The sequence below is a fragment of the Phasianus colchicus genome, chromosome 17 (assembly GCF_987193195.1).
Source record: "Phasianus colchicus chromosome 17, bPhaCol1.hap1.1, whole genome shotgun sequence".
Lineage (NCBI taxonomy): Eukaryota > Metazoa > Chordata > Aves > Galliformes > Phasianidae > Phasianus > Phasianus colchicus.
In genome coordinates this window covers 12,693,790-12,720,120 of record NC_143452.1, presented here as the reverse complement: position 1 = coordinate 12,720,120, position 26,331 = coordinate 12,693,790, and the positions used below count along the sequence as shown (strand labels likewise).

General features: G+C 41.2%; 1 protein-coding gene across 6 annotated transcripts in view; it reads right to left on the bottom strand.

The window, feature by feature from the left end:
* The window catches only part of BCAS1 (brain enriched myelin associated protein 1), a 37,812-nt gene extending 11,688 nt beyond the window's left edge, over positions 1-26,124 (bottom strand). For 3 of the 6 annotated variants that reach the window (XM_031616155.2, XM_031616182.2, XM_031616160.2), the window contains exons 1-9: positions 26,021-26,124; positions 25,827-25,908; positions 20,042-20,622; positions 14,744-14,902; positions 14,144-14,188; positions 9,962-10,099; positions 7,264-7,299; positions 6,726-6,929; positions 1,003-1,167 (exon numbers count right to left, since the gene is read on the bottom strand). In XM_031616155.2, the coding sequence (XP_031472015.2) occupies positions 1,003-1,167; positions 6,726-6,929; positions 7,264-7,299; positions 9,962-10,099; positions 14,144-14,188; positions 14,744-14,902; positions 20,042-20,622; positions 25,827-25,908; positions 26,021-26,089 (1,479 nt within the window). In that variant the 5' untranslated portion in view covers positions 26,090-26,124. The remainder of the gene's footprint in view (positions 1-1,002; positions 1,168-6,725; positions 6,930-7,263; positions 7,300-9,961; positions 10,100-14,143; positions 14,189-14,743; positions 14,903-20,041; positions 20,623-25,826; positions 25,909-26,020) is intronic. The other 3 variants (XM_031616174.2, XM_031616165.2, XM_031616191.2) reach the window with 3 other exon arrangements.
* Positions 26,125-26,331: the final 207 nt, after the last annotated feature.

Below are 26,331 nucleotides of genomic sequence, written 5' to 3'. Positions count from 1 at the left end.
GGTAGGGTTATATGACTTGAAGTCATAATTGTCAGAGACTTCAGTGTTGGATACATATTCCTTATTCATAACAGACAAATTCTGAAAGTGCCCTTTGAAACCAAAGGCCTGTTGGGTCTACAGTGCCTTGGCTGATCCTACAAATCATGGTTTAGGTACTCAAAGCCACCAGACTGGCTGTGTAGCAAAGTAATACCAGAAGAAAAAAGTAAAGGCACCTACCATGTGTTGGGCTGAAGCTATCAAAAACCATAAAGCCAAACATTGCAAAATTCAGGGGGTGGGGAGAGATTTGGAGTGTTGCTTTTGCATCCTAGGGTCTGACTCATTAATGTTAATCTTTGGCAATGTGATTACTCATAGCTGTGATCATTTGGAAAACTTGGGCTATTACACGGCATTATAAGAAGGAAAAGAAAACAACCTCATTTTTTGATGTTTAAGCTACTCTGATGCCCACACCATGTAGGTGCTTGAAAATAAAACAGTACTGAGTGAAAATAAAATTCTTTCATATAAATGGGCAAACCTTGCCAAAATAGATCAATTGCTGTATAAAAATCCTCAGGTCTGCAACAGCAACAATTTATTTAATCGGAAACATTATTTCTGGACTGGGATTACTTTCCTTGCTGGACATCACTCTAGAAGCTTTGGAAGAACCCTGCCATTTGCCAAGAGATTCCTCAGCTCTCCACGCCTATTACTGCACGCCAATAGCAGCCACTTCATCACCTCATTGCTTTCTTTCTCCCTTCCAGTTCTCTTCTGGGAAAGAGGATGAGACTCTGTGCCTTTATTTCACCTATTTCATAAAATCTCCGAAGCAGCAACTCTCCCCCTTTATACGTGGCAGTGCAATAGGGGATCCTGCAGCAGCAGGAAGAAGGGCGGCCGGCAGCACGGGGAATTTCCACGCCGCGCCGCCAGGGGGCGCTGCAGTACGCGCCTGAGCCTCGCGGCGGGCACAGCGCTCAGCTCGCAGTTCGCAGCTCTGCTTACCAGTTTAAAAAACTTCCTCAGGTTTGCTTTGGGGGTTTTGCTTTCTTCTCTTCTAGGTTTCACTTCCAGCACTTCTGGGCTCCTCTCGTCTTTGTCGGGAGTCACAGCTTCTAGAGATGCGTCTGCTTTCTCACTGTGAGCAAACTCTGCTTCTTCCGATGCGTTCTGGGGATTGTTTTGAGCAGACGTTAAGAATGCAGGAAAAAAATAAATACAGACTAATCAGTGAGTAATCAGTAATTTTGGATATTAAAAAAAAAAAAGTTACAAAGTAACCAGTGGTGGTACTTGTTCCTAAACCCAGTAATTTGTCTTCAGCTGCTGTTTAAAGAGAAAATTTAAATGAAATCACTTACAGGAGGATGCAATATGAGCAGGTGACACTTGCTGTAACCAGTAAAAATGAGCAGTGCCAGACCCAGGTGGTCACATATGGAAGCAGGAATATGATGATCTGATTCAAAAAGGAGCAGCACAAATACACAGACACCAATAGTCAGAACTCATCCTTCTCTGACAGCAAAACGCAGAAGCTCTCACACTCACAGTGCTGGTTTCGTCTCCTATATGGAAATCTAAATGACTTCTTGAGGTACAGGGCATTCATGTGGCTCATTTATTAACTCACCTAATCCCAGAGGTTGGCCCTATGGCAGTCTTGGCCCTTGTTTGAGTTCAGGAAGCTCTGCTGGGTACCCTTACAGAAGGATTTTGAGTCCTGCTGCACTTTTGTGAACAACTGGAAAGTTCCTCCTGTTGTAAAACACTTCACCAAGGGGCATGCAGCTTGTGGTTCCTTGGAAATATGCATCCCCATGAGATTTGATTAATCTCTATGGCTCATTTCAAAGTTATCCTGGGAGATCTCAGTGAGTTTGAAGGAACAACAAAAACATCCGCAGTGCAGGATGAGCGAATGGGAGCTCATTTCTGCTGCAGGAGATGGAGCATACATCTGCTTAACTGCTTCTTCTGCCTTCAATAAACGCCCTGGTAAGCAACATTCTCCCATGCCCTAAAGAACCACTAATTAATTTCCATCCCACAGTCATTGTATGAAGTAGTATCTTCTCTTCTGCCATAAAGAAGCTATTATGCTAATAACCAGGTAATCTGAACTGAAGCCAGCACTTTGTCATTCTGGATCCTTTTGCAAAAAGGCACACAAAGCTATAAACACAGCATAAGTTACACCTTCAATACACAGCCTTCAATACCAAATCAAACAAAAGCAGTCACTCATTATTGCCATCTTAAACACAGGTTGCTGGTTAAATACATAGCAGTTACAGCTGAAATGTATGCTGCCAGCAAAAGGAAGCAACTGCTGTAAGTAAAGAATAACTTATATTAGATAGTTTTAATATATCTATCTAGGAACTCACATTTAATGCACACAGTCATTTTAATAAAAGTAATTTTAGTCATATGCAGAACATAACAGTTTAGAGGATCAGACCAAAGATGCCCTGCAGCGCCAGATGCATCTCTGACCAAATAGAGATGCCTCCTACAACAGCAGCTTTCTGCACTGCTGCCCTCTTACACTCAGTGATTGCCATGTAGTACATCTGGTTTCATAGTCCCTGATGGACTTTTCCTACACAAACTTAACTAAACAGAGTTGGTGTAGACTCCTGGCACCCAGCAGCATCCCACAGCAAAAAATCCTGCAGCTGAAGTATGCGATGTTTGCTAAGTACTTTCTTTTTATCATCAAATACTTCCATTTGATACTTTGCTGCTTCTATTTTGAGCAACAACAGCCGATCTTTCCCATTCACATTTCATCCTACCGTAGTCACTCTGCATGTTGCCATCACCTTCTTTTCTGCCAGTTTTTTTGAGCCAAAAAACTCTGAGTTTATGTATTTCTTCTAACAGAAGCCATTCCATGTATTTATGCACTTCTTCCCTCTTAGCTTCATACTTTAGCTTTATGATATGCTCTGAGCTGGGAGACCAGGGCTGCAGCCATGTGCAAGGCATGGACTCGATGTGTGCTTCAAGAGCAGCACAGCAGCTTCTCTGCTGTTTTTTGCTCCTTTTTTATGGATGAGGTGACTTTGGGAGATGACAGGAACAATGCAGGTATAAACATCCCTTGTCCCCACCTGAGATGACAGCAGCACAGCCTCCTTCCCATGGAGTTGTAGATTTAATTCGTATTTATGAATATTTCGAAGATAATGCCTAATAATTTTAATCTATACTTATCTCATTCACACAAAGTCATTCACTATTTGCTTGAAGAAAACAGTTCATTGCATGAGTTGGAGGAGTGGCTCAGTAAAGCAGCAGCCTAACTTCTGGGAGCTCATCCTTCAGTGACTGCAGTTTGGGATCAGGTTACTGTTATTCTGTTACAGCTGCAACCCAGATGAGTTTTGTCTCTCAAGCTACATCTGTGCCACGGCATCAGTGTCACTACTAACAAACGTGTCCAGGGGGAAATGCCAAACTGAGAACACTGCCTATTTAAAAGAGAGCTAACAGTTGACTACTTAGAGAGATGGATTTGTTTAAAGTAATCAGTATTTCTTTGTACATTTCTTGCACATTACTCAGAAGCCTTCGGGAAGATTTGAATTCTGCTTTAGCACCTAATTGTGATTTATTGATTGAAACAGATGAACCATTTACCTACTGAGTTATTTTAATTTCTGCTCTACTAGACAAGGTTGTTGCAGAAGTTATTTTATCTTGAGATCTTCACCTTGCAAAAAGGACCAGAATCCCCTCCTGTCCTGCCTGCCAGGGTATGTGTTCCAGGTCCGGAGCAGGGAAACTGTGGTGGGAACTTCATAAGTCCTGAGTAGTTTTAACATTTATCCTGCAAGCTCTGTCCAAAAATTTATCTTTGCTTTCCTAATGACACAGTAGCAGAATCAGCAGTAAAAGGTGTCATTCTGCTTCACTTAATAGCTAACCTGATGGCTATTTGTATTACTGGTACATAAATTCTCCTCAGTAAGAAGAGCACTATTGTGCTGTGTTTGTATGGCAACAGATTGTAATGCATCAACTTGTTTTTTTAGCTTTAAATTGATCTGCTTTTAAAGACAATTTTTTTACTTTTAATTTTAATTTTTAAAGACGGCAGTCTTAATGCCCTGAGATTTCCTCCAGTCTTTACTTGCACACTTTTGATTCACTGTAAAGGAAGCACTGCAGTTCTCTGCCCTGCTCCTATATCTGCAAGGTTTTGAAGCAAGGTTTTCAGCACAGATATGTGAAATTATGATCTGTAATTTTATTTTAATATTCCTTAACATTTGCTAGAAATGCTTCTATGATAAACAGTGAAGTAGCACTTGTTAGTGTTCTCATGTGGAACAATCAGGAAATGGTGTAAATAGGGCTGAAGCAGTTTCAATCTGCAGAGCTGATTGAGGACTTCTTTTCCTAACATATATATTCACTTCTAGCCAGAGCTGCAGCATTAACTGCAACACACTGACAGTCACTTCATTAGCTGTGCTTTGAAAGCTCATCAGGAGATGGATATCTGAGAGTCTGCCTGGAAGGAGAGCAGTTGGGTCTGAATTCGGAGTGCTTCAGTTGCTGTTTGTTAGTTCAAAAGAACTATACAGGACTGAATTATGGAACAGCTGTGAGCATCATCGCTCCCCCTAGCAAAAGAGCTGTGCATTCAGCATGCCAGAAAGAAACTCAGCAAAACAAAACTCCACAAGCAATTTGAGAGAATCCTCAGAGCAAACCAAGCTGGAGATTAACCTCTACTTGAAGTGCCATTATACACTATGCCTCAAGCTGGTTGGGTCACCCAGATATCTCAAAGGAGAGAATTATTGTCTGCCAAGAGAATCCAGCAAAGCAACTTGAGGCTCCCATAGGTAAGGATTCAACCTCAAGCAAGCAGGTTTTATTTATTTACTTTTTAAATCCTAAGGACCACATTCAGTTTTGTACTGCAGAAGTTTACCCTCAGAAAACTTGCAAAAATAATTGGTCTCAGGGTGATTCCAGAATCAAAAAGCTCACATTAAGCATAAAAAAGCTTATTCTGCAAAGCTTGATGCCAGGTTTCATCTACGAATATAGTTCAGGTTATTTGGTACAATGATTCAAGTAACTCTTAGTGGTTTTGGTAGCAAGGTAAACAGCTTTATTTTTATGTAAAATTAGATCCAGCATTATGAGCAGAAAAGTGAAAGGATTTTGGCAAGAAGAGTGCAGCCCTGAGCTGCTCGAGATGCCAGAACTTCTGTGAGAACTGTTGACAAGTTAAAAAGCCACATGGTAGTTATGTAGGTCTAATTTAAATACAATATGCAACACAGGGATCTTATGGTGATCACTAAGGACAGAACCTACATTAACCCCAAAGATCTGTACCTGCATCAGTTTGAACTGATCTTCCTAAATAAGGTTTTGAAATCTTACTGAGGTTCTACCAGACTTCTGAGTTCACCAACCCCTCCCACACAGGCCCTCTTTCCCTGTTTTTCTACAAGAAAAAATTCCTGTCCATTTCTTTTCGTTTCTTGAATACAAAGGGCTTTGTTACTTCAATTATGAAAGTACTGAGCTTCAGACAAGAATTATTACTCAACTTTATGCTGCAACTGCATACAAACATTGAGCAGGACTCCTCATTTCACCCTGATGTTCAGCAATACATCCTGCTTCCCAGCCTAGCTTTCAGCTAAGCCAGACTACTCAGCGACAGAGGCTTCCGTAGCAATAGAGGCTACACAAAAATGTTCCCTTCCCTCTTCCTCCCATACAGGTTTCCTGTCATTCTATTTATCCAATTCATCCAGTTCCACTGGAAATAAGGTCCTCAATAACAAATGTTTCAAGCTTGTTTACTCTGAAAATATCTAAACTTTTATTATTATTATATTTTTAATTGCTAATAACACCCAAACCATTTCCATTTTCTCTGCCCACAGGAAAATACAGCTGCAGAAGCTGCAGGGCTAGCTGCTCAGTCTGCATCTGTGTATTTGGAAGCATTTCATTTCTGGGATTGGAACTTGAACAGAAGCCCAGAAAAGCAGTTATCCCACATCCAACGTTTCAGTGAAGTTTAACCCAGCTCTTCTCTTAAAGAAGGAAAGCAGCAGCCTTCAGCTGGTAAAGCACTCAGGACCACAGAAACAGACTCAGTCCTAATTTAAGTCAAAATGGCAATTTAACCTGGGGAATGCATTTCTGTAAACAACTGACCTCAATTGCCAAACTTTAAGATGATACGTTCTTGTGATTTCTTTTCTACTGAACAAGAATAGACCCATCAGAACCAAATCATTAGATATTCAGAACTAAATCATTTCTCAGAAATGAACTACGTTTCTACGTAGTTATCTCTACGTTATCTCTATTAAGGAGATAACTTGATAAATAATATTATTTCTGGGATTTTTAATGCATGTGTGAAATTGATGATTGATATTTTTTCACTAATATTATTACTCGAAAATACTGCAGCCAGGTTTTAAAGATTGCGGTTTTACAAGATTTTTCCAGAGGAGCCCAATTGCCATTACTGGCAAGGTGTAGATGTGACTGCCCAAAGTTCGTATAAACATGTGCAGCTGTATGTATTATTTGTGTCCCTACACACTTAGCGTGCAGGATCTGCTCAGCTTTGCAGATTTGCCTGCTTTACTGTAAAACCACACACTCCACAGTAACTCCAGCCACTGGGTGATGAGCGAGCATTGGGACAGACCAGCTTTAAAACCCAGACATACCTTTTTCCAAAAGAGTTTGCTCAGTGGCATGGGGGTGGATGACCCTTTCTCCTTTGCTGCCTCTCTGGGGGCTTCAGTGGCTGCTGCCTGCTGCTGGGCTGTGGGCTCAGGAGCCTTTGTGTTCTGCTTAGCTGTCTGTGGCTCTTGAGCAGAAGGAACATTTTTGTCTGATTTTACAGAGGTGACAGGCTGCTGTTCACTTATCTAGAAATAAACAAACACATCAGCTGCTGGAAACATGTGAATGATGAGCTGACTGCAGTGCATTTGGGCATCAGCTGGTACAGGAGGCTGGTGCACAGCAGGCTGCCCCTGCACCGGCCGTGCAAAGCAGCAAGGTGCAGTTTATGAGCTGCCTTGCCCTGTCTTGAAGTGATGTCTCAGAGGAAGCAAATTATGTAGCAACCCACCCTTCCTAACAGAGAGGATTAATTGATAAAAAAAAAAAACTTAACCACTCTTTGAAGCTGAGAATGACAGAATAATTACACTTAGACTACATTATTCATACACAGATAACTGGAATCATCCTACTCACTTTGGTGTTAGTCGTCTGTTGGGTCTCCTTCACAGCCTGGAGGGAAACAAAAGAAAGACAAGTCTGACAACATCAGCGCTCAGTTACACAGCTCAGGAATTGTCTGTCACAATATCTCATATTTTTAGTGAATGTTTGTGGAAGTCCTGGCTCCTGCAACCATGGAAACTGATCCCTGACAGAGGCAAGGCTGCCCGGAGGAACCGCCGGCGTCTGTCCCACCTACAGCACCTCCCCAGCCTTGTGCTGAATCATTTCACGTTAATTGTGCTGTGCTTACAGTCTTCAACTTGTTTTGTTTGGAAATGTTTACATACACATTTCCAATCTCTTCAGGTAGGACGCAATACAGGGGTTTAAGACATTAGATTTTCATTGCTGGCTCTGCCTGTGTTGCTTTTCATGCACGCATGAAAAATGGAACCATGTCTGTTGCTGGTCACAGGCACACGAGCATCAGCCTTCCAGCAGTAGGCTTTGCCCTCTGGGATACAGAACAGAAGGCTTCCGTATGGAGGAGGGTATAGAAAGCCACAATCTCAGGTAATTGCCAGCCCAGCAGCTAGGTTTTGCAGCCTGCAGACCTCTTAAGAGAGCTGGTGAGAGTTGTTTTGCAGGAGCCAATAACTTGTTTTTTCTGGTTAACGATAAAGAGAAAGAGCCAGAGCAAATTATAAAAAGTAATGTCAACGCCATGAGCTGATGTCAGTCCTAACACTGAAAATAAGTGATTAACACTCTTCTTCTGAGTTAGAATTCCGTAAGTCAGATGCTCCAAAACTGGCATACAACACAGCTATGCATGGAAGGGAACAAAGGTATGGACAGCTGTGAAACACCATTCAAACTCAGTCTGAAGTTGAATGGTCAAATCCCGATGTGGATTTGTATTAGGATGCTCATGCATTGCTTTGAAATTAGTGCATATTTATGTAAACACAGGACACTGAGAAACAAGGTTTTTCTTAACCCAGTAGTCAGTCTTCTCTTAATTAAAAGAGATAAGTGCAGTTTGAAGACATGCAGAGACAGAACCTCCAGAGGAACCAGGGAAGTGCCTAGGATTAAATGTGAATATCTATGCTCTTAAAGTGATCATTTCAAATAAATGAATTTGTTACCTATTCATCTAGTTTGGACATTTGGCATTTCAAGGATATAAAACCTAAGGCTAAAATCAGGGCTTTCGTGTCACATCAGTGTTCTGATTCGAGTTTCTACTTTCAACCAGACTTACAAGTAAACATGCACCATTTTAGTTCATCTTGTTTATTCTTAATACATTATGAATAATACCATTTTTTTCCTGTATGTTTGCGTATGTAAATAAAATTATGTAAATAATATAGTGAAGTCACATAAGACATGTTTTTTAATCTTAAAATAAAAGAGGGTTTGTTTTTCTTAAGCTAATGGCTCTCATTCCAGACCTAGATATTAAAAAAAAAAAATCATATAAAAGCCTAAAGCAAAAAGGAGCCATTTCTCCCAACAACTCATTTCAAGACTGAGATAATTTAAGAGGTTTAGTGCCCTAAAAAAAAAAAAAAACTAACTGATTATACCTTTTTTTTTTTTTAACCTAGAGGGAGCCCTAATTAATGGAGAAATGATTCATATTTTAAATGTATTCAATAAAAATTAATCGGTGTCATATATACAACATCTTAATTGTTTAAGTAGTTGGCAAGAACTGTAGTCTTAATGCATTGGCAAGATTCCTTCAATGACAAGCAGATGATGGTTTTAATCTCAACAACAGGAAGACAGTGGAAAGAACTTAATTGTTTCAAAAATATTAAAGAACTCACCTTGCCTTGTGCTCAGATATAACCTCAAATACAGAGCCCCTGAAATGGCCCACAGATCCCCTGTGGGTGTTTTGAATGAGCATTAAGTATTAATTACTTTCCTCCCCCAGCCCAAGGGTCTCCGCTTCTGATTTCTATGGGCTAAACAGCTACAGCTCCCCTGCCACAGAGCAGCATGGCACGTTGCCTCTTCTGAAAAAAGCAGAAATGCCTTTCACTGAGGATGATGAAAAGTTTCAGTACTTTAAAACTGCTGAAAACCACCATTTGCATGAGAAGCGTGCTTTTCCGACTATAAGTTATTTTAAGTTACCCTTGAAATCCAAGCTTTTCCCATCCAAACTAAACTTAACAACTAGCTATCAAATTTTGTTTTGAAAGAAAAGTAACATTTTAAAAGGAAATTTCTCATTTCTTCTCTCCGTTGGATGTCCCAGTTCATCAGGTCACAATTTTAGCCACTGATCTGTGCATCTCAATATCAACCTTAAACTTTAGTTGGACTGAGCTCTTAAATCCACCCTCCAATCCAGACATAGATGTGTCTGCATGCTCCATTGCTTGTCAGTACATTTTATCTTCCCTTTAAGAAGCCAGTGACATTAGCAAGCATTAGTAAGCATGACCTGGGCAGCCCATGGCACAGCAGCTTCCAGGAATGGTTTCAGAACCCTGACTCCACACAGATGGTATAACACGTGAAACATTGCACACTGACGTTGTTTCAGCAACGTGTGGCACAGAAAAGCTCACACTGTTGGTTTTCAGAACACTGCAAAGCGCAGCTGGTCAGACCCAGCTCAGTTCAAAATTTAATGATTTCATTCTGGGGCAGGAACCATCTGTTACTGCTCAGGGTTCTGCTCATCCCCAGCTTTCATACAGACCTTATGCCTAAAGAGTTTGCTAAACGTGCTGTGTCCTAGCTTGGGACTCTCCGCCTTCTTTTTCTTGGCTCCTTTGGTTGGGGATTCTGCAGTCTTCGGAGCAGGCTGCCCACCACGGCCTTGTTCTGCTTTCGATCCCTTTTGTGCAACATCATTTAAGTTCAGCACTCGTTACAGAACTTGCACAGTTTGTTTCATGAAAAAGACTCAAACATTCACGTACTTTGCATTCAAAGCAAACATATCCTTTCTACTCTGGACAAATTCTACCCCCCACCCACCCCCAAGTCATTTCTCAGTTCAACAAAACTTTCACAAGTAGTGAATGAAATACAAAAGATACAGCAATCCACTCGATTCCAAATAGAATCAGTTCATTCAAGTATTGAGGGTACACTTGTGCATTATCCTAAATTCTTAAGCGGCCAACGGAATTTGGGGTCATAAGTTTAAACAGGGTAAATATATAAATATTTGAGAATATACTGAACAGTTTTCTACAGACTTAATGTTGTGCATAATGAAGTATTTCTGGAACGTGCAATATCCATATACATGAGACACCACATGAAATATTACAAGTTCACACTAATGTTCATAATAGAGAGATATAAGAATATAAATAAATGATACAATATTACAAGTGTTGAATCAAAAAGCATTGGTGTTCTTGCACTCCCTTCTAGGTGTCTTCAAAGGGCACTTTTTTGCAAGTCACTGCCCTCCGAAGTTGGAAACAGGATCTCTAAAGATGTGAGCACCTCACTGTAAAATCCATTACAAAGAGCTATAAATCAAAGAAAAACATCAATATTTGTTTTTTACTTCCCTCCCCATTACTTTCACATATTTTGACAAGGAAAAAAAGGGGGAAAACCCAAAAGCATTGCTTAAGTGAGCTGCAACATACAAACAAGTCAGCACGAGCTGTGCTGGCAGCCTGGAGCACATGCCCACAGTGTGTGACTGACCACAAACAGGGCAGCACTCTTCCCACTGCAGGGTTTCAGCATCCAGTCTTGAAGCACTGAGATGCATTTGTTATTACTTACCATAAAGGAACACGTAATATTTTAAGCTGATACTTGCTAGCATCCTGAATTTCATTCCCGTCTCCCATAACATGCTCCTCATACAATTTGTTTCCTGATTTAGTTAATATTAAACAATCCAATATTTAATTAAAAAATATTTTCATCATATTTGGTTAGAAAAAACTACACACTCTTCTGAGAGCTTTGAAACAAGCTGACCAAAAAAATTTAGGAACTACAGAAACAAGTGATCAAACTCCAAAGAAACAAATCAGTCTGTGGAATCTACACCATAAAGCATCAAGCACTGTGGCTGACAGCTACCAATAGGACAGCAGAAAAGGTCCGAAATACACAGTGCAACACTTGTGAACACGTTGAGTTGAAATCTTGGCTTCAGGTTGTTTCATTCAGTGCGATTACAGGCTTCCCCATGTCTGTCCTGTCAGTTCCTATTGGGGAAGACTCCAGGAGCCAAATGAATGCTTTTTGGTTAGTATAAACTTACAAAGGATCAATTCACCCCTATGACTCACTTGAGCATTGTTTACTCTGTAGGCTAAACTCTATGTTTACACGGATGGAGTGACAGCCATGAAGGGTGTGCCTGTGCTGCTGAAAGCACACATCTTTAGGCAGCCAGCTAAAGCCAGGGGCATCCCTGATAAAAGCATATTGCTACATAGCCAGTATTGAGCATGAAGCCAAACTCAGTGGTGCTGCACACCTCTGCATGTCACCAGGAGGGAGCGTGCTGCCATGCTTTGCTATGATGTTTCTCCAAATTATCAGGAAAAAGAAAATCAGAAGAAAACCTGTCTTTTCAGCAGTGAGAAAACACTGTCGAGTCACTTGGAATGTATCAGCCCACAGGCAATAAAACCCAGCTCCTTCCTACAAGGCAGATGCATAAGCAGCGACACAATTGGGACTCAAATGCACAGTGGTCTCAGTGCCACTCAAGCAATGCAAAACAACAACAAAAAGAAAGCCAACCAACCAACACCAAAGAACTCTGGTGCTTGGGAAAGGCTCAGCCACACTTGGAAATGCATTTAAGACAGAAATGTTTTCAGAGGTAAAAGTGACCATTATTTCATTATGCACATCAACTGCCGTAGAAAGTGTAAAAATTTGATAGCTGACATTACCCATTTTAATACATTTTTCTTGGATATAGTGAAAATGTCATTCTTCAGATCAAAAATATACTAGCGAAGATAAAATTCTTCATAAAAAGCAACTCACATTCACCACAGTATATAAAACTTCTGCATATCCTGCTAGTCATCTGAATTTGTTTACCCTCACAGGTGTGATAGCAAACCAAACCCCAACTGCATATTTGTTTCTAAATTACAGCACGCCTTCACCAGTCACCTGTTGCAGGAGCACACGATAAAGTATGGAAACCACACTGAGCAGCTGGAGCTCTCAAAAGCTGTTGAAAGAGCCCCAGTCTCACACTGAAGGGGCAGGTTCATTTGCCTTCATGAATATCTTAGAAAGCATCAACCTTAATTAACAGCTCCCAGAACTGAGCTAAAAAAAAAGATAGTGTACCCAAAATGTTCTGGAAAAAAAACTTCATCGTAGTACAATACTATAGAAACTGAATCAGACAAAAAGGTCAAAAATGGGATAGAAAAAGATGCTGATGCCAGAAGTAATTTGTTACCTGATAGCTGAGTGGAAATAACATTTCTAGGGATTTATTCTTGGTGTTAGATTTCTTCATAGGTGTTGCAAGGGAAAAAAAAAAGTTGTTCTAGTCAAAACAATGTAAGCACATTTAATCTGGGTGTTCCCAGCTCTGGGACAGCCCGTGATGTGCCTGCAGGCTTCTGAAACTAAGCGAGGAGAAGGCAGCTTAATGCAGATTGTCTCACAATTCAGCTTCTGTTGAAACTGTTACAAGCTTTGGCATGAATTTAACAGTGGGAAAGAAGGGGGAAGGAGAAATCCTTCAACACCTACATTTTTTTCCATTTTAAAATATTATATTTTCAACTCTAAATTTTTTACAGCCCTCGCAGTTTTCACAAACTTGGTGAACACATTGAGACAGTTTGAGATTTTCACTATGTTATAACAAAGAAAGGCCATAATAGTGAAGTCTTTCTGAACTCACAAATAAAGGACCCTCACTGCTCATGTGCTGGAAACAAGTCTCCTCCTGCCAGTGGAATCCAAGAAAAAAATGGTTTATTAAGGGGAAACACAAGAGGCCATGTCTGCCCACTGCAAGAGGAGCAGTTCTTGGGTAGCATTGTGTATCTGTTTCTAGACAATATGGAGTTGATCTCCCAGCTGGAACATTAAAAACATTTGCAGGCAGCTTGCAGTATTGCATTAGAACAGCCTGAGTTTAGGTCTGCCCCACTGAGGTCTGAGTCTGGGAAGCAAACAGATCCTCACTGCTGCACCTGGGCAGAGGAATCCTCAATGGCTCTGGGAAGTACAGCTCTCTCTCTGCAAGTCCCAGTCCTGCCCATAGCAGCTCCCTCACCTTCCTAAGGTCTGTGCTGTGAGGGACAGCCCACTAGCTCCAGCTGTAGCATGGGCCAAACAAGAGAGCTTCCAAAGAGCCCCAGAGAGGAAATGCTGGGATCTCCTTCCTTGTTTCCTGCTTCCCTTTACTGATTTCAATGGGAAGCTGCCTCTTCCTCTTGAAGATGTGGTCCTGCAGTAGGTGGGTCTGCCCCGATCCAGCTAACAGAGCTGCTGTGCCTGGGGGCTCACATGTCCTTGGTGCAGCACTGCAGTGTGCAGGGAGATGGCAGAGATGCACATCTGCCTTATGGCATGTGAAGAGCCACGTGCTTTACTCAGCTCTATGAGAAAAATGGGCTCCTGTGGGCTCAGGAAGATTCCATTGCAAGGACCTTGCAAGGGCAAGTCACCAACAAACAAAAATGTCAGGACTCGAGTCTTACAGAAGAGACTGCAGATCTGATCTTGACTGCAATGTATGAAATAGAGTCACACTTTATTCATGCTCGTCTTCCTTTCCAACTTATTCAGATGGAATAACATTTTAAATTATTTCTGCAAATGATAATATCAGTGGGGGAGGAAGCAACACAATGAAGAAATACTTGCATTAAAGCCCATACATTTACCAGTGACAAAATGAGGATCTGCCTACCTTGTCTTCAGGTTCACTTCTGGCTTCAGCTTTGCTTGGGGAGACCTTAAATACATTTGAGAAAAAAAAGTTGTATCTAAATCTTTCAAAAGCTTTGAAGGATCATCATAAGTTGATTTCTTTTTCCTGAATACAAAGGTGAAAGGCACAGACTTTTTTCCCCACATATGGGAAAACTTCTAAAACAAATATTTCTCAAGAGTAACCTAAAGGCAGTAGCAAAGATGAAAGATATAGGGAGCAAAAATTATGTTGGTTGTATAAAATCCAATAACACCATAAAAGTGAAAACATTAGAAAATTTAAAAAATCAGTGCTTCAATACACAGAAGATATTTAAGGCAGCCAAATGCCTCCAGGTCTGCAGGTGTCTGTGCAGCAGGGAACGATCTCAGAGTAGGTCAGCATCATTAACTCACAACTGCACCGTGCCTGCATCTCCCTGTACCTCTCACACCATTCTCTAAGGCATCTGTTTGGCTTCATTATTCCTCAGTGCACATGACAGTGAGTACACTGCATTAACCTAAGCGTGGCCACACAGGATTTTTACAAGCAATCAGTTTGAACATGCAGATGAAGAGGAAAAGCAGTGCTTACCAGCGTTTTAAGGAAACTCATGACGGGGTTGTTGTCCACTGCAGCAGCTGCTTGGGTGTTGTCTTGCTTTACCTCTGCCTTTTCAGGCTGCCCAGCAGGGAGACCGCTGACACCTGCTGAGTCCTGCCGGAGGTCCCTCTGGTTGCAGTCATCTATCTCCTAAAAAATGGGGACAGAGTTCCCTCAGTCTCAGCCTGCTTACTTTGCAGTGGAATGCAAAAGTAACATTTGTGACTCGCATTATGTTCCTCAGAGTCACAACCTTAATTCCAACCATATTTCTCCAGCCTACGTCTTCTGAACAATTGAGCATTTATACAGCTCTTTCCCCTCTTTTCTAATATATTCAGTGTTTGCTGTTGATTGGAGAAGCATTGTTCCAAGCTACCAAGTATAACAGAAGTAAACTTGCACACAGCATCCCAAACAAAACTGCTTTTCTCTTTCCAAGGCCAAACTTGTGAATAGAAACAAATACTGAGATTTCAGCCTTCGATGGCTCAGTGTCTGATTGTACCATACAAAGATTTCTTCCAACACCCTGTTATTCTGCAACTCCAGAAATAAATTATCTTACAAATACAAGCATGGTATAGATAAAAAAGAAAAAAGCAACAACTCAAAGTAATGCTTTTGAGCCAGGTTGAGCTGTCTCCTCTCTCTGGAATTATTTACCAGAGCCCAAAAATAGCATTCCAGTGCTCAAGCACTCACAAGCGTATAATATTCTTAAGAACCACCTTGTTCCTATTCAGACACTGAGACAAATGTCTTTTAGATCAGTCTTGGAGAGCTTAGAACCCCTTTACACTGAACTGTTATGCCATTCTGCATGCTTTTGCTTTCAACCTGCACAGGTAATGGCAACACAAACCTTTCGCAGGAGAGATCATCTTAAGAGAAGTCCTCATGTCCTGTTCAACATCTCTTTAAAGACCAACATTAATAGCATCTAGTTATTAATATCCAAATCTTTTGAAAAATATTCTTTCCTTTTGTTCATCTGTACATCATAAACGTAAGAGTGGATCAGTCATTGTTAGAGAAGTAGTTGTGCACAGCATGATGGTGACCTGGACTTCACTAACTGGAGCATCCCAGCCATGCTGTATTCCTCCAGAAGCTATCATCCCCAAAGAGACAGCAGTACACATCTTGTCAGCCAGGAGGCACAACTAGAGGAGCAGTAGTTAGGACACTAGATACCCAGATGACTCCAGAAATAAAATAAGACAAGAAATAGAAGAGAAGAGCCTGTCCAGGTGTCACTAGTGCACAGCATCTTTGAAGTACTGACCAGCTACAGTATTAAGTGACACCAATATTTAATTTTTTATTTTCCTATACTTCCAAATAGAAATACTCATTTGATTTTGACCAGAAAAAATATTAAAGAATATTAAATTGTACTCCGGAACATTTTCCCTAGACCAAGGGATTTAAACCAATATTTTTATAGGCCTTTTAAAGAGTCTACTTTTTCGTAGATCTTTTAGAGGAGGAGAATAAACATCTATAAGTGAGTGAAGACTTCAGGAGGTTAACCTGGCATTAGAAAAAAAAATGAACAGAGTGACCAATTTGATGCAGCTTTTAAGGAGCTAAACAGGCAGCTTTACTTACAAGAACAGAATTCTCTAATTCTCCACCCACCACGTTCCAAATTTACCCATGAAGAAACACAGTACAGTAGCTCAGAAGTTTCAACAGGCTGTTTAGGAGTTACTTTCAAGGTCCTAACACACTTTGTCCAGCTGCCAGTTCGAGGCCCAAGTAGTTCCAAGAACAATATGTCCTATGCAGAACGCATGCAGACATGCCAGCTCTGGCAGCCCTTCCTCCAGGGATGCCATCTAAAGAGTGCTGGTTTTATGAAAAATGCTGGCTCTATTTCAGATATTTGAGGGGCAACAAAAGCATGAGGCAAGAGACTCAAGTTGTCAGAGTAGTTCACCATTTAGGCGGAACAACATCACTAAACAAGATTTCATTAACAAAGTGTTTGATGCGATAAAAAAAACATTTTTACACATGACCAAACCCGAGCTCTCCCTGCTTAGACTGTGCATCATTTAGGAAGAAACCTGTTAAACATCATGGCAAACAGCTATTATGAGCAGCAGCTACTATCTGAACCTATTGCAAAAATGACAGCCACCACCACAGGCAGTACTAACAGCGTCTCCCTGCTAATTCTAAACTGCCCAGCAAATGTGGAAGCTATTGCAGATCACGAAGAGCTGGAGGCACAGTGCTTCAATCCAGAAACGCCTGCAGCCTGGCATGCAGAGCACAAAGAAGCCACCAAGCAACAGAGCTCCCAGGTCAGGAGTTCCAAACCAGACTGCCACTAGATACCCTGATGTAACTCAGTCAAAGCTGGCCTTGCATAGATGCAGAGACCCTTCTTGCCTTCATGGGAACACTGTTGTAGGAAGGAGTACAGACTCAGGCCTTCAGCATATAAATCAAAGATAGCAGAGTCCCACAGTAACGCACTTTAAGAGCCATTGTGAAATGACCACAGAAGGCTCTGCAGCAGCTCACTGTGTAATGCATTGTGCAGGGCCCTGAAGGCAAATAGTAATGAAAGAAAACTCTCAGAGTGACAGAAGAAAGTCACCATTAGAAGTTAGCAGATCCTGTGCAAATGTTCAATTCATTTCTTTGGGGATCCAAGTTTGGGGGCAATAAACACCTTAAGTACTTACACTGGCGTTTCGGTTCAGTCATTAGAAAATGATATCAAAAGAATGCATTCCTGCCAGCACTTTTGTTTGTATGAATCACGGCTCAGTGAAACATTACAGGCATATAATTTATCTTTTCTTTGGCTTACATAGTAAATGCTTCATGAATTCATGAATTCTGCCCTTGTTTTAATTATGCTGTCTTCTGAATGTAGTTTTGTAGACCACAAAAATAAAGAGTGTTTCACCAAACACAGAATGTTTGTGCAGCTCTTAAGATACAACTGTGGAATCTCTCTTACTTACCAGCAATGCTGCTTGTTATGTGCTGGCACTCAACTCAGGGAAAGTCTTCCTTCTCTTTTAGAAATACTACAAGCCATCATCCAACAAGAAATTAAAGAAACCGTGAGCAGCAATATCTGGATTTTTAGTATGGTTATTTGGTAACAGTTTAGAGTTAAGAAAGTAACAGTAATTAATTTAGATTTGGTAATTCCTCCGTCCTACACGAGAATGAGCAACTTTAGAGGAAACAGAAGCAACTGCACTGCAAGGCAGAGTCTCAGATTCTGTTTTAGGAATGCAGTTAAAGTCTGGCAAATACCAGGAGTGTTCAGCTGCTACTTTTCTCCCAGGAAATGCCCTTATCAACTGTTTCCCTGTCCCCAGGGCATACTCCTTCCTTTGTATATTTGAGGATTGAAAGACAAGAATTATCATCAGAAAATTCAAGGATAAGGTTAAAAATGTCACTCTCCCTTATGATACAATCCTCCAGATAAGCAGTGCTTCTAATTCATCCCAACTAGCAAAAAAGCTTTAGAATTTCTTGTCCTGCCCCCATCCCTTGATGGATGCTCATCAGAAATGCCTGATTGATCTTTCCCAATCACCAGCAAGTCTGCAACTCAGACTTCCAATTAAAGCTACTTCAGCTTATTTCATTAGAAAACATTTCATGCCATGGTCCTTCCACAGGAAGAACTGTGACCTTTTGCATTCTGTTTACAGTCTCAGCAAAACAGGAAATGATTTGTCATTATAAAACAGACAATTGTTTGTAAAAAAATAACTATTCCAGCAAGCAGCAAATCTTACGCAGTGTGTATTAGTCAATATCTGCAGGAGTTTACAACACTGAAAATCTTTGTTGTAATAGCTACAAATAGAGACAACAGCAGCACATCAGAGAGATGATTCATTCTGATCCATGTCTGAGTGAATGACTGGATGCTAAGGCTGAGACTACAGATGCTTTACAGTAACGTAAAGATGAGATACTGGTGGTGGGTTACACTTCTGAAACACAACAGTTAAAACTGTCACCTAAGTCTTATGAACTAATCTTAAAAAATATTTCAATTTTTACATTTGTACAAGTAATGAGATCTTCTCTATTTTATATTTCCTCAAGTGTGAAGTAGAAGAATAGAAGTTGAAGAGATGTTTGGGGATAACGTGTACTGTCGGTTCTAGCAGTGAGCATCCTCTGAGACACGTTCAACATTATTTTAAACAGTTTCAGTGCAGCAGTGTTATTTGAAAGCCCAAAGTAATCAGATAAAAACCATCACCATTAAAGTGGCACTTAGAGATTCCATTGAGGGAAGGACGTGCAGCCAGTGCCTCCCTCCTATTCCCAGCCCTGCACAGCACTTGCACTAAATCCCTGGTAGTATAGACTGGCACCATTCCAGTGAAACTACGAGCTATGCTACTTACACTCAAACCAAAGACTGAATGTTTTCCACAGTTAGCAGCTGAAAATCAATCCTACAGTGTTTTTAGTGATTTCAGACTTACCAGGAAGTGTAAAAATCTCATCATCCTGTCCTTGAAAAATAGACTTTATTTTAGATATGTGTTGGGGCTGAAGTGTAGGCAGTGAACCATCCCAGTGATAAGCCTGAGAACTGAGATGTTACACCCATTCTGGTAACAAAGGACAGTAACAAAAGGATGAATTCTGACCATTTTTATCTTCTATTGCTATCTGCCCTTCCGTTTCAGACAAAAGGATAGCATTTGGGTTATAAAACAGATACTGCTAAAAGTAACAACACATTTCCTTGATGCACACACTAAATCCAGATCTGTTTCCAGCTCCTGTGTCTGGCAAGCTCTCCATGACAAGCTATCTTATATTGCATTCTCCCCTCCTGCAAAATCAGCCCTAAGGATTGGATTTCTTTGACTAGAATTTGCAATGACAAACTTTTACTACATCTTATTCCTTAATGGAGCTTGCATGGGATGCAATAAGCAGACAGTGCTCAAGAAGAGCAACCATTCCATGAGAATTTCTTTGAACTATCTGGTACCAAACACCAAAAGCACAAGTAACAAACTTACCTTCAGGTATTTTGGCCCTCATTTGAGAGATGGCCACTCTTCGCCATCCAAACTACTGAGCATTAATACTGTTACCTTGCCTGTGCACAGATCAGAGCTGCTGCTGCCCTGCCATGGGTTCCCCTCCCAGGGATTACCTCCAGTAAATTTTAAGACCACCAACTCACCCCACTGAGCCATCACTGCAACAGGTTGTCCTGTTGTTTCTAGTTGTCTTTAAATGTGGCATGGAAAGCCCTGTCCCAGCACTTACCTTCTCAGTCGGGATGCTGTGGGAAGCACTCCGCGGTCCAGCTGCCTCTTGTGCAGTGCTGTGCCCGTCAGGAGCACCCAAAGGCTGCCCACCCTCCTGGGCACCCGGCTGCACTTGGCTCCTCTCCTTCCCCTTCTCCAGTTTGAAGATCTTGTCAAAAAAGTTGACTTGTTTTGGCTTCAGCACGACCGCATCCTCTCCCTCAGGTGTCCCTGGCACTGTGGGGCTGCTGAGTTGAGGTGCGGCTGCTGGCAGGGCCTGGTCTGGCTCTTTATGGGTGCTGTGCTGAGGCGCAGCTGCCGCAGGGGAGGCCGCGCTGTCACTCAGTGCTTTGTTCACGCCGTGCGCCTCCGAGCTGACATCAAGCTTCGCCAATCCGACCGATGAATCCAACGCTGGGTCTTCAGTACGCCCTGGTACAGACCATGAAAACGCAAAGACAGAGCGGAGCTTTGCAGATGGCAGAGCCCTGCTGGCAGCGCTCCCAGCAGCCTCCCTGCCCACCACGGCAGCACTCGGCTCCTTTGTCTTTGGGGAAGAAGCAGCTGCATTATCCCGTGCACCACTCTCCTTCACTGCCACTGCAAAAAAAGTACGGAACGGTAATTATCCCACACAGCAAAGAGGTTGTAAGGGTTGTACAATTAAGCACGGTGACCACCCTCCTTAATAAAGTAGTTTGAGATTGGAGCGCCTGTATGGACCACACAGCACAGCTTGTTTAAAGCCCCTGTTGTTTTCCTGCACTGAGCACAAGCTGCAGCTTATCTGTAGGACCAGCTCGTCCGATTTTCCATCCTGTTGTCCCACACTGGTATCAGTGCAAACTATGCTCTGCATAGCCCCTGCTCAGCTGCCAGTGCTGGGTTGTACTGAGCTTTTGGGGTACTCAGCATAGCAGGCATGTTACAAGAAATAAATCAGCCCCAATGCCCTCAGCATTCTAATCCAGTGGTCTGGGTGAATTCACTTCATCTGAGTATAAGCTACTTTCCAATTAAACTTAAAGAAGTGTTACGCAAAAGTATTGATAAAACTTGAGACAAAGTTCCATATTATTATATTATACTTCCCTCTATCAGAGCTGGACAGAAATAAAGATCAGAAACAGAGGATTGATTTTGTTTCCTGGCTTGCCAAATTCCCTGTGCAGTCACAGCCTATCTCACTCAGTTTTCCAACCCTGTTGTCTCCCTGTCCACTCTCCATAGAGCCATTTCTACTTAGAATCTTCTGTTTTTTATAGACTAGTTTCAACTTAATTTGAGCAGTTATAAATCACATCTGAGCTGGACTTTGTATCCTCCTGTTTTTGTCTCTTTTCACTCATGAGGATAAGACTATCACCTTTCTTTCCTCTGCCAAAAACTCTCACAAAATTCTCCCTTGAGTAAATATAGCCATTACACTTCAGATTAAAAAAAAGACTTCCATCTTAGAGGCATATTTCATGATTGATATTACATTGATACTTCATTAATAGACATGAAGTAAAAAATCCCAAGTACTTTATAAGCAATGAGAAAGGATCTTGCATTGTACAAGACAAAAGCAGCAAGAGAAAAATGCCTCTTATGTCTGTTTTGTTGATAGAAGACCAAATCTGATGCTTATGTTGTGTGAAACCACAGAAAACAAGGAGTCTTGTAAGGAGATAAGCCAGCCTTATGTCTTCAGTTTCTCTTCTTTGCTTTGACTGGGATAGATATCTATTTTTGCTGTCAATCACTAACACAGACTTCAAGCGTAAGTTTAGCTCTACTTAATTATAGCTGGGCAAAATTGTCAGTCTCAACCTAACTTGCTAAAATTCAATTTAAAAATTGCTGTTTTCAGAGTAAAGTTGAAATTATGTCAAGTAATTATTATAATCTTTAGGCAATATTGCATTGCGTTGTAACAAATGAAATTCCAGTTGCCAATAAATGCCCGTCTCCCACAGTATGTATTCCCAATGTTGTTTCATTTTAAAAATTCCTTTTCAAGATAAGGAAAATTGAACATTTTTAGATTGCAAAAGCCCTACCTACGTGTTAGCTTTTCACACTAGAGTTACACCAGCTTCCCAACAGAGATGGGCCAGCGTGTTGGCATGTCATCATTTACACATTAAGCAAATTTACTGAAATGCTCTCCAGCTGCAAAGGCAACAGCTGTCAAAGCACAGACTGCCACTGCAGCAGCCACAGCCAAGGCCAGCATCTCAGCAGCCACCAGGAGGGCATGGAATCTGCTTCCAACATTTTACATCTGACATTTGCTTTCTTATTTGTGTGTGTGCGTGCAAACATGCAGATGGCCCAGAGTTCCTCCATACAACATATTCTGCCCAGGTAAATAGGTGTTTGTTTCTTTGTGCCCTCTAATAGAGAAAGGTTCTTGCCCTGAATTGTTACTATTCAGGCAAGAAAATGACTCATGCTGGCAAGATTCCTTTGCCAGTAATATTATTCTACAATATTCCACCAAAATCAATTTCAACATACTGACATGCAAAGAAAAGGTGCAAATAATTCAGCTCCCATATCTATTGAGGCATCAGTTACAGTTTCCCAAACCTCCTCTAGTGCTATATGGGACAAGGAACTGAAGATGTAACTACTAATTATAGCTGGAAACTTGGGAAGAAAACAAAAAGCAAATCCATCTCCAGCTGAAGCAGAAAAAATATGCACTGGAAAATAATTGAAATAAATGCCAAACTTCTGTTTCATGTAATAGATAAAAAACAAAGCACAGTTTTTAGTATAAAAATAGAATATAAGATCATCTTCAACAAAAGTAGCTCATGAACCTATCAAGCTACTTTTATCTCTAATTGTAATTGCAGGAATGAAAGACCTGGAAAGCATCACTGGCATGTGCTCTGCAGCACATCTCTTGTGTCAAAACAGTCCCAAGTACACCAGAGAAAGTCTGCTCAGACACCAGGCAAAGCAGATCCTCCCACCAGAGAGGGGGTATTAACGTGGTGGGTGAACAGAAGGATTTGATGCATGCCATATTCACAGCAAACTGCAAAGGAGAAAGTTTTTGAAATCATTGTTTCGGTGGAAATGTTGCCACTTTGACAAAAACATTTTCCAACCTCTTGACACATTTCAGCCTTTTTTTTTGTTCCCATAAAGGTTTTCATTTTTAGCCAAAGTCTCTGTTATTGCCTGGAAACGTACAGCAATGTCTGACTAAAAGCATTTCTGCCCAGCACCTCCAGACTGCTTTCCTCACTTAACCCAATTTTCTCTGAATCTGTTTGCTCTTTAAGTCCCTAGCAGCAGCTTAAGCCACATTCTGGGTGAACATCTATTTTTAATACTCAGGTTGTACGGTTACATCCTCCAGATTCCTTCTTAAAACACAATCCTTCTCCTTAGCCTGTGCTTGCTAGTCTTCTTTCAGCAGCTACGTTCACTCCCATAGCTAATACTGTCAGGGAACATCTTCAGCAAGATCCTGTGATGTCTCATGTTTGCAATTTCTTGCTTCCTGTCCTTTATCCTGCTGAGCCTTCCACAGTGCACCTCATTTATAGCTACTGCATGAGGAACAACCTGAATCGCCAAGGTCCTCAGCACAGACACATCCTGCTCTTGGCTACTAGTGCACGCCATAAAACAAGTGCTAGGAGAAAATGGGTCTGTATTTTTTTAGGGGGGAAGGGGAAAGGCAAGAACTCATCTGATCAGGGCATTAAAAATATGATCATCTTATCCCTGGCTATTTGAATAAAAGCCAGTTGTTTAGCAATGTAATTATAGAACTGCAGCATTATTCTCTTACTTGGAAGTCAGACAATCACAGAGACAACAGGCATGTGTACTCTGTGTGGTCCAAACCCAGGGATAAACTGCTGCTAGCTCTGTCCCCCTCCCTTGTTGTTAACTGAGCACTTTTATCACTTGAGGTTCAGAAAGGCCAGCAGCAGACATTAGAAGTCATTATCTTTTTGCCACAAGGAAGATGTAAGGGAGCCACTGTATTTAAGTGGCTTTACAGGAGGAAAGGTGGATGATAGCACTGTGCAATGCCTGCAGCCCAGAGAATCAGGAGAAGCAGGAAAGGCAAGCAATGGAAAGAATCCCTAAGCCCACACATCTGTCAGGCTGTTAGAGCAGAAGCAGTGAAGTCACCAACCTGCTCACCCAGATGTGAAGCAGATGGTGATGGGGCTCTCCCAAATAGCATTACTTCCCCTAGTCATATTAAGTTAACTTTCACAACTCCATTTTTTCATTATATTAGCAGATATAGATTTCATACGCTCATTTATCAACTCTATCCTTTAATGCACAGCACATGGCCGTATCTCTGGCAATCTAACAAGATGAAGACCACAGACATATCTGTTATCACAGCCCACTTGCTTCACTTGCCTTTTGCTGCATGAAATAAATAACTGCACTACTTTTTGCCTTTTTTTTTTTTCCCCCAATATCAACCAGATTTTCTTGATCAAATTACAAAATCTGGCATGATTTCAGTGGTATCTCAGTAGTTAATGATTCAACTATTCCTTAAACATTAATAAAATTACAGAGTAATATCAACATAGCCTAGTCCAATTTTTCAGCTTGCTACTTAAACTTGTTTAGTAATTACATTAATTAAGGAAACCACTTGAGTAAAATAATAACATATGCTTAACTTTACATGTTGAAATTAAAACATGCACTTACTTCCTAAGTCTTTACCTGGCTTTTATTTTGCCCAGAACTCTGCTGGTTTACACTAGCAGGAACACACAATGACAGGCTTGTAGTTTTTAGTGGGCAGCCATTTCAACTGACTTCTTACAGCTAGGTAGCATTAGGAAATGTAGCAGGGAACAGGGCATTCTGATGGCAATCAGTACCATCTGCTTATTTCCATACCAGACTTGATTATTTTTGTCTACATTTAGATTTTTCAACTGGATGTAACAGGCTGAGAAGTTTTTCTTAACAATGAATAATAGAATAATATTTTCTTTCCTTACTGAGATTGGAGAGAATTGTTGGCTTTCATTATGTTCTGAGAATAGAAAGAAACCTAACGCAAGGAAAACAGTGGTAAAATTAACTTGGCTGGATCTGCAGAGACATGAACTGAAGCAACGCTGTGACAGTGAGCGCTGCTTAATACGGCTCCAGAGCCAATGAGAGGTAGTAGGAGAAATTAATGAGGTGCTGAAGTGTAAGGGGTGAGAGAGAGAGAGATCTGAGGCTGAGAGCAATTGCCCATGAATACGTGGAGACAACATTTCAAAATCGCTCACAGCCCAATTTTTAGCACTTAAACCATGTACTTCACAGCTGATATTCGGAAAGGATGTGAACAAGGAGAGCAGGGCTGAGCTGTTGACAGGCACCTCTTTTCTTGGAGACCAGGATCCAGCCTGCCTCCACTAGCATCATACACCAGCCTTATTGCTGCCCTGCTATACACATCATGAAATAGGTGAGAAATGGAATGCTCTTACTGAGGCAGCGACTTACCCACACCCTCCAAAAGCACCTGATACCTCTCTTCCTTTTTCTGTTCTTTACTTCATACAGGAAAACATGCACGAGCCAAGCCACAGCAGATACCATTCTACTTCCAAACTAACATTCACAATTTACAGGTATATCAACCACCATCAAACCGTGCTTGCCATGTATTACTTCATGCTGAACAGACTCAGAGATAAGAACTAAAACATAAGTTCATCACTTAACCTGAGACCATACATAATACTTATTGTTGCCCCAGCATAATATTCTCTCTTTCGTAGCAAAAAGAGACTTAAATGCTCCCCAGTGCATACCTCCACCATTCATTGCAGGAGAATGATCCTGGGCAAATACAGCAGATCCATTTTTAACAGTTGCAGGAGATTCAGGGAGAGCCTGAAATACCAAACAAAATGGTTCTTAGGATTAGATACACCATGAGATCTGAAACGTAATGACTGCAGTAAGTCACAGCCAAGGAAAGTGAGTGTGGGCAGCTCTTAATTACCTGATAGCTTATTACTGGACACGTGTGGTCCCCTTCAACTTCCTCTGGGGCACTCCCTGCGTTCCCCATAGTTTCTATGAAGTGGAGAGGAAGGAAAAGTACAATTCTTCTTTCTCATTTATATCAGTTTACCAAACAATTCAAATTGAGAGAAAACCAATGTCAATAGACTTTGATAGGCTGTTTAAATTCCTGATAAGCCCCACCTGTTTTCTCAAAAACACCTGCCCTAGTCATCAGCCTGCATCAGCCAGACGTGTTCCAGCCTGGTTACTCATAGGGGCTCATAATTACTTACTGGAAATGCCATG